General features: G+C 40.4%; 1 protein-coding gene across 6 annotated transcripts in view; it reads right to left on the reverse strand.

Annotated features, from left to right (window-relative positions):
• The window catches only part of EHBP1 (EH domain binding protein 1), a 564,927-nt gene that overhangs the window by 347,246 nt on the left and 204,460 nt on the right, over window positions 1-13,221 (reverse strand). For 4 of the 6 annotated variants that reach the window (XM_019942549.3, XM_073791336.1, XM_033838462.2 and 1 more), the window contains one exon: window positions 297-700. In XM_019942549.3, coding sequence (XP_019798108.1) covers window positions 297-400 — 104 coding nt within the window. In that variant the 5' untranslated portion in view covers window positions 401-700. Of the gene's footprint in view, window positions 1-296; window positions 701-1,539; window positions 1,750-8,570; window positions 8,627-13,221 lie in introns of those variants that run through there. The other 2 variants (XM_073791334.1, XM_033838461.2) reach the window with 2 other exon arrangements.

Raw genomic sequence — 13,221 nt, forward strand, 5'->3', positions numbered from 1 at the left:
CAAAGTTATTCTAAGACTAATGATGAAAGACCTCAAGACCAAATCTACTGTACTTAGTGTGCTCTCATAGTTACAGTCCTCTGAGCCATACTGAAGTGCAGTAATTAAAACCCACAGGGTCGGTACCAGCAGCAACAGTGCACACCACAGTACTTGTTAGAGGAATCTGCACCCCGCCCAGCTTCTACACACTTGTGCACTACAGAAAGGTAAATCTGCTGTCAGAAGCAGCAGAGTTTAGGCCACAGTGAGTTTAGGCCACAGCACAGCAAACTCTACACCCAGGCACTTCTTACCATTTCTTGGTACATTCAACCATCAGCTCCTGGTAGGAGGCCACAAACTGGAACTTGGATGCGTGTTTTCCCACACGCTGTAGTCTCTTCCAAACTGAAGCCATGATGATCAGTCAAAACAGTGGAGCAGTTCTGGGTTAGCAACACAGCAGCTTTAACAAAGCAGAAGGTCCAAAGCAAAGGAGCTTTGCATGTATGTCTGTACTTTAAAAAACTCAACTACAACTTGAAATGATGTTTGGGGTCCATAAGTCTTCTCCCTGTTTCACAGGGTAAATCACATCTTAGATGACTGGCCCAGTCAAGAACAGTATGACACACATCACAGGATGAGTGAGAGGAGGTTCCCTCATGGAGACATCACCATTCCACCTCGTGGGTTATATGATGTGTATTCTGGAGGACTGAAAAGCAAAACAAAGAGAAAAAATATGAGGAGAGAAGCATGAGAAGTGACTAACCACCCATGTTAGATAACACTGCAACAGACAAGCCCAGTTCTCCGCATGTTTTTCAAACAATGAAACAAAACACCAACCTCAAAAGCCAGTAACATCAAGGATGCAAGACACCAAGGAAGAAATTACAATTCACACCAAAGACGTGGAGCAACACATCAGGTAATCAGCATCAACAACGATCGAGAGGCGAAAGTCGGGGCCCTACCTCCCTCTCCTAGCATCACAGAAGGGCGAGCAGAGCGGGAAAGTCTAGGGATGCTGTTTAATGTCCACCGCCAGTCAGAGGAAGAAGTGGAGTATTTTAAAATAAACTTTGTTTTTCAGCCGATAGTGAATAGCTCTGAGTCCTAGAATATGTGCGTGGAACAAATTAAGGAGCGGGGAAGAACGCTGCTGTTGAGTCGAAGGGGGAAATGGATGGGGAAAAAGGAGTGGAGGGAAATCTCAAGGCAGAGAGAGGGCAGTGTCCCGGCTCCAGGCCACTTGGGCTCTCCTCCACCTTTGCTGCCAACCGGAGGGAAATGGAAACTCCTGCCTGGGCGTGAAGCAATGACCAGCGAGGCAAGTGCACGGTGCGGGGTGCAGTGCCTCCCTCCCCCATCCTCAGGGAATAGTCCGCCGAAGCCTCCTCTCCTCCCGCACAGAGCCCAGACCCCTGCCCCCCAGCTGAGGCAGGCGGTGGCTCGCCAGCGGTCCCTGTCACCCAGGCGATGCCAGAAGACCCCAGCCCGGTCCCAGAGCCCCGGTCCCACCGCACGTCCACTCCCGCCCCCTCCTCACACCTCTAATCCCGCTGTCGGGCTGAGTCTGGCCCGGTTCCCTCCTCAGCGCCGCTCCTCCGTCGCCGCCGCAGCAGCAGTCGCCGCCGCCGCCACCGAGTCCTCCATCCCCGCCGGAGCCACATGGAACAGCCGAGCCAGCCGCGGCGCTCCCGGGAGCCGGGGTCTGCAGCCCCTCAGGCGGACGGCGCGCCTCACGCCCGCCCCCTCCCGGACGGAGTCGCCCCGCGACCGTCCCCCACCCTACAAAACCCTGCCAGAGCCGCCGCTCAGCGCCCAGCACCCCCTCCCCCGCCTTCCTCCTCCGCCACCACCATCATTACCTCCCCCGCCGTACCTCTCACACTAACCCTACCCACGGCCGCTCAACCTCCGTCCGCCCCGCCGCCATTGGCCAGGCCCCACGCTTTCCCCGCCCACCTCGGCGGCAGGGCCTTTAAGGGGCGGGGAGGCCTCATTGGCCGACCCGGGTGCCCATCACAGGGCTCCACGCCCCCCTCCCCCGCAAGTTCTGGAGGTGTTTTTTTCCCCAGCCGGAACGCGGTGTACAGTATACCCTTCTTTAAGAAAAAAAAAAACAAAAAAAAACACTGGAACCCTCTAAGGACAATCCCGCCCATTCCTCTGATTGGCTTCGAGAGAGAAGCGATAGGTGGGAGGAGTAAGGAGTGTTTATAGTGATCTGAAAGGTGGTTGCTGAAGGTGGATGTCGGTCAAAGGCGTGCCGGGTGCTGGGCGGGGTTTCTGTCTGGAGTCTGAGAGCAAAGCCCGCGACTGGCTTCGCTGCAGCTGTGGGCTGTGCGGCTACTGGGGTTTTCTCTCCTTTTCTCTCCTGTCCCCACCCTAGGAGCTGGGTGTGCCCTCTCCGCCACTAGCCGCTAGGGTGTTTGCGAGCACAGTCTTGGTTTCACCTCCTGGGGTTTTTCCTCTGACAAACTGTGAAGTAATGACCCGGCCAGCCCCCGCCTAACATTTAGTCAACTGGTCCTCAGTGAAACAGATTCAGTAAGCTGAGCTAGGCACAAAATGTTCACGGTGCAATTTCTTCTTGTTCTGATTCTTAAACAGTTCTATGAATCTTATTCTTCTGGTAGGAATTGTAGATGAACTTGGGAGTGGTTGGTATGTAAGAAGGGTAGTTAGAGGCAAAGGAGAGGATGAAATAACCTAAGGAGAGTGTGAGGGCACGGGCACTTAACCTTGTTAAAAGAACCAAGGACCCTTTTGAGAACGATAATGAAAGGCATAGATACTTTCCCAAGGAGAAATATGTCCTATCATAAGACACAAAAGTTCGCTTTCAGTTTTAGGTGGTTCACAGACCTCTGGCGTAGAGAAAGAGGACAAAGAATGAAATTGGGGGGTGGGGGGGAGGGAGGACGAGGAATCTCAACATTTGAGGAAGAAGCAAAGTGGGAAAGAGACTGAGGAGGGAATGGTCAGAGAAGTAGGAGCACCCTACAAGCCATGGGCAAATTGAAAAAAGAGAAGGAAGCTAACATATGAAAAGAAAACAAGCAAGATGAATCCTGGAAACAATTAAGGCTCATTCTTAATCTTACTAAGGACAGAGAGCAGGGTGCATGGACAAAATAGCTTGATAGGTGTTAGGGTCTAGGGAAGGATTCTTTGAAGGACAGGAAGAAGGGCAGTGACCGTGAGAGTCGAGCTCATCTGCAGACATAGGGAGGCAAGAGAAAGGAGAGAGAGATTGAAGAATCGGGATAGATGGGAAGACACAGAAGGCTTGAATCCAGTATCGAATTCTATTTCCATTTTCAGTAAAGAAAGTGATATAATACAAGAACACAATGTACATTTAACAGAAAAGGGCATAGATATCACTTATTTTGCTATAGTCTCAATTTTAAAATATTAAAGATAACCATAATAATTATATTGATTCTTATTTTGTGTACATCTTGCAGTTCTCTGGTGTCCTTCCTGAGTGGTTTACTAAGTCACTATAACCTACAGCTATTATTATGATCATAATTGGATTTAAGTGTATGGGTTTTGTTGTGTTCTTTTTGTTTTTTTTTTTGCGGTACGCGGCCCTCTCACTGTTGTGGCCTCTCCCATTGCGGAGCACAGGCTCCGGACGCGCAGGCTCAGCGGCCATGGCTCACAGGCCCAGCTGCTCCGCGGCATGTGGGATCTTCCCGGACCGGGGCACGAACCCGTGTCCCATGCATCGGCAGGCAGACTCTCAACCACTGCGCCACCAGGGAAGCCCATGGGTTTTTTTAAATGGCTAATTTATAGAAATGGTCATAAACTATTTTAATCTATGTTGCCCTTCAGGAACAACCCACATGATAATCAGGAGGGTTTTGCATCCTATTTAATATTATTGTTCTTCAAACTTTCTCATGTGGTTATCCTGGCTTCTTTTAATACTCTTTCCCTTCCTAAAAAGAAGAAGAAGGAGAAGGAGGAGTGTGTAGGACCCTAGGGAATCTTTCTCAAGTTGTGGAAAATTTCGAGAACAACAGTTTCTTATAAGACAGATTTTCTTTTGAGGGGAAGTATTTCTCTTGGATGTAAACTCTTCCTTTTCATCCTAGCTGCAAAGGTAGCCAGGAAGAGACCAAGTTTAGAAATGAAGGAATTAAAAGCACCTTGACATTGTTGCTAAGCTCAAGTTCACAGGCTCCTGGAGGCCCCACAGAGCAGCTACTTCTTCCTTTATAACTTTTTTTTTCTTTAATAACCTGTCTGCTAACTAAATTTATTGGAGAATGTTAAATATATAATACTTTAAGATCTTTTTATCCACTTATTCGATACTGAATACCAACTGAGTATTGATCACATTAAATGCTATTAACGGTACATAAAAGGTATAGTCCCTGTTCGCAAACAGTTTTCAGAAACAGATGTTCAGCATGCATGCAAGAAAGTAAAACAAATTACTTCACCTCTCTGAGTCCTAGCTTCTTATTCTGTCAAACAAATAATCATGCTTACCTTTCTGGGATGTTGAGGAGATGGAAGATATGTACGTAAAGTGCCTGACACATAGTAAACAGTCAATAAATGGTAATTAATAATGTATACCATTGTGTTTGGTAGCAAACAGAGTCAAAAATAATAAGTAATAAACAGTAAAAAAAAAAAAAGTCCTTCAAGAATAACATGGGCAATACTTAGTTGCTACCAAACATCACTACCTCAAGGAATAATGAATCTCAAAAGAAACTGCTTTTAACATTATTCATCTCCCATTAACTCAGTGATTACCAAGAGTGGAACACCAATAACTTACGTAGACTCATAATTTTATAATAATTACTAGGAATTCATTTATCCCCAATTCCCATGACAACCTTCCATGCCATATATAATCTGAGATCTTTTGACATTCTAGAAGATAACTTTTTCTTAAGGTTCCCATTTCCCCTACCTACCAGTAAGTACATCCCACTGACCCTCCCCCTTCCAAAGGGGAATTTCCCACTGTGCTTCTGCCCCTTTCTAACCCCCTGTTTACTCAGGTCTTGATTTATTATCTCCTTCCATCCCAGGCTTAATCTGCATGTAATAGACCTGTAGATGCAAGTTACTTTAATTGTCCTGTCCATTTGCCCCAGGTGTTGACTGCAAAATTTTATAGATATTTTACTTAACAGAAGATTCAACATTTAAAATAATTTCTATTTTGCCTTTAGGTATCATCAAGCTTACAGTGAAGATAGAATACAAAAAGTAAAAAAAAAAAAGGAAAATGCCACCCCAAAACTTCAAATCTTCTCTGCCATGACAGTTTTGAAATGGTAGAAATTATTTTCAGTGAAGCAGCTTTGCCAGTCACTGTTTCAGAAACCCCCCAAATAGAGATTCTAGTCTATGAAGTGCACCCACAGGCTTGAATTATTATCATTCCCGATGATAAAATTCTTATCCCTGGATTTTACAGTTTTTGCAGTAAAAATTGTCAGAGGTATTATTGCAGCAACTTATCTGTGCCTTAGTCATAGTAATAAGATTTACTTGCAACAATAGCACTGCAGATTTTTGCATTGTGTTTTCCAGTTACCATAGCAGCTATACAATACACAACAATATTACTGCAATTTTTAACTGCTAATGAAATTATTTCTTTTAAACCCATAGCAAACAAACTTATTCTGACAATCCTATATAGCAATTTTTATATCCTTAGAAAAACTCACTGGAACAGGCTAATACTTCTGAAATATTAACTGAGGTTTTTGTAGTAGTTGTCTTTCTAGGTATTTCTTTTTATCCTATGGCCTTTCTCCTCCTATACCCCACCCAAAGACACCCTCAGCATCGTACCCACCCTCAAGTAGGCTGGTTTTCACTCATTGTTTCAGGAAAGCAGTATAACAGAATGCAGAGAAACAGGGAATTTTTCCTTGTTTTTGAGTTTCAGAACCCTAGGCCTTTAGGGTGTAATGAAACGGATCCAGTTAGAGACCTGTACTGTTCAATACGATAACCTCTAGCCATATGTGACTACTGAACACTTGAAATGTGGCTAGTTCACATTGAGATGTGTTGTCAGTATAAAATATACACAAATTTCAAAGACTATATAAAAATGAAGGGAATATATCTTATTTAAAAGTTTTATATTGATTGCCTGTTGAAATGATAATATTTTAAATGTACTGAATCAAAAAAGACATTAAAAATTAATTTTAACTGTTACTTTACTCTTTTAATGTGGCTACTGGAAAAATTTTAATTACACATGTGGCTTGCCTTATTTTCCTGTTGGACAGTGCTGGTATAGACAATAGTAAAACTTCCTTTCACAGAGATAAGAAATGGATTTCCTGGACTGGAAGGGGAAGAAGAAGTTGGGTGGAAAGTAATGAGAGGCCAGACGCTGATGGGTCCCAGAGAACAGGACTCACTGCCGTATTCTCACTCTATTCTGGCAGAAGCCTTGGAGAAACGCAACTGAAATGGCAGGATCTATCTATGGGATCTGAAAGCCGAGAGAGATAATTTCCATTCATTTTTCTTTGTTAGAGCCCCAGAGAGGTGGCAAGACCCTAAAGATAAGAAAAACCTGGGCCGTGTATCTAGTCCACCCAAGACCAGTTCAATAGAAGTTTCTGTGATAAAGGAAATGTTCTATATTTGGCTGTGCAATACAGTAGCCTCTAGCTCCTGGGGCTGTTAAGCACTTGAAATGTGGCTAGCATAACTGAGGAACTGGAGTTTTAATATTATTTAGTTTTAATTAATTTAAATAGCTGCATGTAGCTGGTAGCTACCATAAAGGACAATGAAAGCTTACATAGTACCATGGAGGTTCTGGAAACCCAACATGATGATCCCCAGACACCCAAAAGGGTGCAGAGGCAGAGGAAGCCAGCAGGCCTCAAGGGACCTTGCTGACAGACCAAGATCAACCCAGCAGCAGTCTGTGGGACCAGCTGCAACTGAGGAAGGATACAGACTGGAAATCTTAGGAGAGCCAGCATGGTAGAGGAGGAGCAAAGATTAAATGTTCCCATCCTCTTCCTCTGACATGCTAATCCTATGGAAGTCTCCTCAATATAGATGCAATCCCTGCCAAATTGACTGTGATTAAGTGTCTGCCACCCCTTGTGAAATCAGCGCTTGAAATAGAAATTGGGTTGAGTTATGGAAAAATGAAATTATGTTTCTTGCAAACCTGAATTTTTTTAGATTGAGATTTGTACCTGTTATATAACTGAAAGTAATAATTCTAACAAAGTATTCAATACTTAGAAACATATGTCTATTCTCTTAAAAGGGAGCCCTGGGCACAACAGTGAGAGGCCCGCGTACTGCAAAAAAAAAAAAAAAAAGGGAGCTCTGTTTTTCTCTATCATTATAGGACCCAAGCTCTTTGGTTGACATGAAAGCTTAGAAAAGCTGCATCAGAAAACCATCTTTCAACTAAAAACAGTATCCTTTTGTGAAATTGTTTCTGTTCCAGCTACCCATGAATGAATCTTTGCAGTTAGCCGTAATGAACCTTTGCACATTGAACCTGAGGTGGCACTAACTCTAGGACCTCGATTATGTTCTAAACACCCAATTTTGTCCAGCCCACAACGTCTAGGAAAGGCCAACCTGGACCTGGTTGGTGGAGACACAGGAGCATCCTTGACTGCCTTGAAATTCAAATAGAGACAGAAACAAGTCTACAGATACCATCCATAGGTAATTCAGTAGGCCTGACTCGGGCTGTTTATATGGAGCAACATATGAACCATTAGAAGGCTCAGAAATCTTCTTCAAGAATATATTATAAGTGATGATGATATTCAAAATGTAGATACTCAAAATGTTAGCAACAACACAGCACAGACATCAATCAGCTAGAGTGGATGACAGCCATGAACCATCAGTCCAGCTATCCTATTGTGAACCAGCTAAATATCAGCTCTGACTCCAGAGTACCTTTGCTGGTCTGTACCATCCTCTCGGTCTGACTCTTCAGATTACTCAAGATAATTTCATGATGGTAAAGTCCCAGCCCAGAAATGCTGTATATGCCAAGGTAAATGCAGTTACAGAGATAATTTACACTTTGCCAATAAGTTGACCATTACTGGGATTATTGCAGAAAAGATTTGAATTGGAATTAGGAGCCCTTTCTGAGAAAGTCTTTGCTAAATATAATAAATTTACCTCCTATAAAATCAGTAGGGATCTTTGACCAAGGTTTATTGGTCATTTCCCATTAAATGTTAAGAGGCTTTAATGAATTTTAAAGAGTGGACTGACCTCTGCTTCTTTTTATGTGTTTTCAATATTTGGAATAAATTCCGAGTAACCAAATATAGCACGCAGCCAGTGTTTTCCTCTGAATAATTCCTGGATGACTATATTTAGTATGAACAAGATAATATAATTAAAATCTTCTGAAATAATTAGGCTAGATAGGAAAGGCAAAGAAAAAGCAGTAGGAATTCACAATCTTGGAGGGCACTGAATACCCACCATTTGGTGTTGAATTAAAGCATTTCCATCTCAAACAGTGCAAAAAGCAGCAAGCTGAAATCAGGCAGATCCCCACTTACCAGGGCACTGGACGTGGGCCAAGGGAAAGTAGCCCTGTTGCAGAAGCTTGTCCTAGATGAGTAGAGCTGGAAAATAAACCCAACTTTCAGAGGGCAGGATTAACTCATGCATAGTTTGGGCAATCTGCTGGGCAGGGCAAAATGGAGAAAAATTCCAGGGCAAGGGCAGTAACATGGGAGCCAAAGAGAGCTGCAACATCATTCCAGATCTCGCTTTTTACAGCAAATCAACCAATTAGTGACTGCGCTTACAGAGAGTAGAACATGGCCTGCTAAGTAAAGAGGACTTTGTGAGAGCTGCTGGTTATTTCTCCATATTTTGTTGCAACTTTTGGGTGATATTTTTAAATATTCCCAATAGTGAATCATTGATATCTTTCTCCAAGGAAATAAAGTCAACTGTCGAGCAACAGTTAAGTTTTTGTGCTATCGTTCAGTCTTCTAAAGAAATCCTGATATCCTCAACATTAAAAACCATGATATTTTATCCCTGAAGTGACAAATTTAGTTCTACTGTAGATATTGAATATAGTGCTAAGCTACACTGGTTGAGAAATAATTATCTGGCATTATCAGCGTCCCACTTCTTATTTCAAAAACTAATGCAAGCACCTTTCCCCTGATAACCAGTATGATTCAGTGTAAAAAAGGAGAGTGTTGCACATGTGCATCTTTCTTTACACAACACATGCTGAAAATATGTATACTTAGAGGTCATAACTTGATCACATTTAAAATATTCACTCTTTCCTTGAACAACCCAAGCAAAAGCAGGAGGTCTGTTGTTGACTGCTTATCCTCTTTTATTCTTGTAATAACACACTTTGTAGCTAGTCACGAAGCTACCTTCTGCATGCCTCTTCCCAGGCTACATCACAATTTACAAAATAATAATTACTAAAATCCTGCAGTTAGTTCTCAGTGATAAATAGAGTAAACTTGTTGAGTACATCTTCATACTTGTCATGCTGGTAAATGAAACCACTACAGTGCATGCATGATATTAACTGCTCTTCAACATTATATGCTATGGATATTTGCAATGCCCAGGGATGATATTTGGTCAAACAATTTTGTCAATAGTTCATTCCTCTTTCTCTTATTAAAATCTTAATAATTTTCAGCTGATTTTGCAACAATGTAACATGTACCTACTTTTGCTACAAGAGTAAAACTTTGAATGAGAGTTTCGTGATTTTGATTTTCTTTGATGATAGTTTTAGTTAAAAATCCATTCATTTATTAACAAGTAATTTATTAACTTATAATATTCTAAGTAATATTTATTAGCTAATTTTTTAATAAGTGAATGACTACTAAGCTCAAAGCATTGTGCTAAGTATTGGGACTACAACACATCAAAAGAGAAAATCTCTGCCCTCAAGGAGCTCACATTCCTCATCAGTTAGAAACTATTATTTAGTGTTTACTATAGAAAATCTCAATTGATGAGAGGTGACTGTGTGTTGTTTAACAATGGCACGAAAGCTAATTAAGAAATGTGTTATAAAATACAATGGACTGGGGAGTAATATTAATAGATTGCTCCCTTAGTGAAATGAAATTTTTGGATATTTATTGTTGTACTTCCAATTTACACCTTTATTTCTTTGTGGCTACTTGTGCAAAGTCACAAATAGACTTTGTCACAGCCCGTACAGATTTATAATCTGTAGTTGCACTGTACAATTATAAAAATCCTGTTTACAATTTGTATTTTTAAAATTTGAATTGTAGTATTTATATTACTATTTTATCATTATTTTTATGCTTCATTGCAGCACTTCAGAGATATTGATCCATTTTTTTTAATGATGGATATAAGGCAACACTCTTTTAACTGTAAAAATGCAAAATTAACACATGGCAAAATTCAAATTATTGTCTGAGAGAGCTTATCTGAAATCTGTTAAATGTTAGCCAGAACAATCTGATCCATGCATTCCTTGGAGCTCACATGGAACTTTTAAGAATGAAATGGTTATTAAGAATGTGATAGGATTTTAAGAAACACACACCCATCCCATTTGATTTCCCTCTTGACTCCTTAAAAATTAAAAAAAATAACAATAATAAAAGCTTATTTTCACTTCCCTTATTCAGAAATATTTTAGCTCTATTCCTATTTTCAGAGGTAAAATAATTAAAAGTTGGTTTTTATCTTGTATGTGTTCTATGATTTTTAAAAATGTAAAAATAGATATATAAGAGAATGAAGACTCAAATAGAATGCACCAGTATATGTTGGGGTGTAAAGATTATGAGTGATATCATTTTCTTTTTTAAATTCTCCTTTAATGTTTTTAGATTGATTTTTACAATAAAATAATGATTAAAATTGCATAACTGAGGTCTTAGATTGAAAATATTGTATAAATCGTTATGTACTCTTTAAAATGTTCTCTCACCACCTAAAAGCTGCCATCTATAGTTTCTGCTTACAGATCATACCTAATTGATAAAAATAAAAACTTTTCCCAGAATAAATCCATTCCTAGTACATCTAACACATTCTGATTCTGGATCTATTTTGCCTATCTACACACTTCAGTCTGGAAGTGAATGAAGACTCTTCTTTCACAAAATGTTCTATTCCTATGAATGTGTTCTATATTTTATATCATGAAAAAGGGATAGTTTTCATTGGCACTTTTTATGGGCTTGAATCGCTTTATTCAGCTTTAGAACCATGAATTGCATGGTCCTGCTGGATATTTTCCCCATGACCCTCTAATTTGAGGCTCATGTTTGACTCCCTTCTTGTTATCACATTCTGTATGGAGGATTCTGTTCTCTGCTTCAGTGTCAAGTCAGGTGCCTCAAATAAGCAAATATTTACCAAGTGCCTACCATGGACGAGAAAGTGTTGACTTTAAAAAAAAAACTATACATTTTTAAAATGTGTAAAAATGTTACATTTAAAAAATCTGTAAGTCACAGAGACCTCAAGAAATTTAAACATATTTCAGAGGGAAAAATGTAAGCTCTAACAAACGTAATAGCTTGTAAAATATTCAAATAACAGTTTAAGACAAAATTCAAAGAGATATAAGAAATCCATTATTGTCTTATATTCTGAAGAGACTCAAGCCAGTTGTGGCGAAGCATGAACTGGGTTCCTGTTGCAGCTCCATCACTTACTAATTGGGTCATTCTAGGAACTCACATAACCTCTGGATGGAGAGGGGAAAGTGTATATAGATATAGATAAAGATATGATATACAGATATAGATATAGATACAGATGTATCTCCAAGTCAAGCCATGCAGACACAATTCTGGGAAAACTGGTAGAAGTAGAGTGATTAGGAAAGAGAAGCAATTCCCTCTTGGGTTGGTAGCTATAATGATAAATATTCTGCTGCCAGTGATCTCCACTAGAGCAGGCCCACCTGAAAAAGGAGGAAGCCAAGAAATGAAGCAGAGAAAGAGCTGCTTGATTTGCCTCATCTGTAAAATGAGAAATGGGAAACTAATATTTTGCTACCAGGAGGTAAAGTTTGGAAGAGATAAGCTCTTAAGACCCTTTGCAGCTCTAATTCTGTGATCTTAAAAATACCTGCCTTGGGCTTTCCTGGTGGGGCAGTGGTTGAGAATCCACCTGCCAATGCAGGGGACACATGTTCGAGCCCTGGTCCAGGAGGATCCCACATGCCGCGGAGCAACTAAGCCCGTGCGCCACAACTACTGAGCTTGCGCTGTAGAGCCTGTGCTCTGCAACAGGAGAAGCCACCGCAATGAGAAGCCTGCGCACCCGCAACGAAGAGTAGCCCCTGCTCTCCGCAGCTAGAGAAAGCCCGTGCACAGCAATGAAGACCCAATGCAGCCAAAGATAAATAAATTAAATAAATTAACTTTTAAAAAAAGGAAAAAGAAGAAAAATGCCTGCCTTTAACAAAGGGATACATGTGTGCAAAATCAAAAAGAGGCACTTAGTATTTCTCAATAGTTTTTTCATTACAATAATCTAGTTTTTGCTGTCTTAAGAAGGTTGGGCTATTTTTTTTTCCCAGTTGAGGCTACTTTTGATTATTTTTGTCTATTAATTTTCTGATTGACCAAAAGTTGAAAGTTTATAGTCACAATTCCCATAGTGAACATGAAGGCAGCCCAGTGTCTGTTAAGAACATGAAAGATACTGTTCCTAAATGTACCTTTTCCTAATTCGATTGTTTATACCTAGTCCTAAAGGGGAGAGTAATCGTAAGTAAATTTTTGGTCATTTAAAAAATTATTTATGATAAATTATAAACAAAAGTATTGATAGAACATGTTACTCTTTCTAGAGTATATTGCTTGTAACTTCAGTGGCAGTCCAAAAGCTCAATCTCTTCCAGGATGAATTGCTAAGGTTTTTTGAACCCTCTTTAGACAGAGACACCCATGATTCACAATGATTACTTGAATATGCTGTGAAGATTAAGAGTACAAAACAACCATATACAAAAATTAACACAAAATGGATCATCAACCTAAATGTTAACAGCTAAAACTATGAAACTTATAGCAGAAAATAAGAGTAAATTTTGTGACCTTGGACTTAGCAATGGTTTTTTAGATATGATCATAAAAGCATGAACAACAAAGAAAAATAAACTGTGCTTTATCAAAATTAAAAACTATCTTTGTACTTCAAAGATATCAAAAAAGT

Source organism: Tursiops truncatus, chromosome 14 (assembly GCF_011762595.2).
Source record: "Tursiops truncatus isolate mTurTru1 chromosome 14, mTurTru1.mat.Y, whole genome shotgun sequence".
NCBI classification, from domain to species: Eukaryota; Metazoa; Chordata; class Mammalia; order Artiodactyla; family Delphinidae; genus Tursiops; species Tursiops truncatus.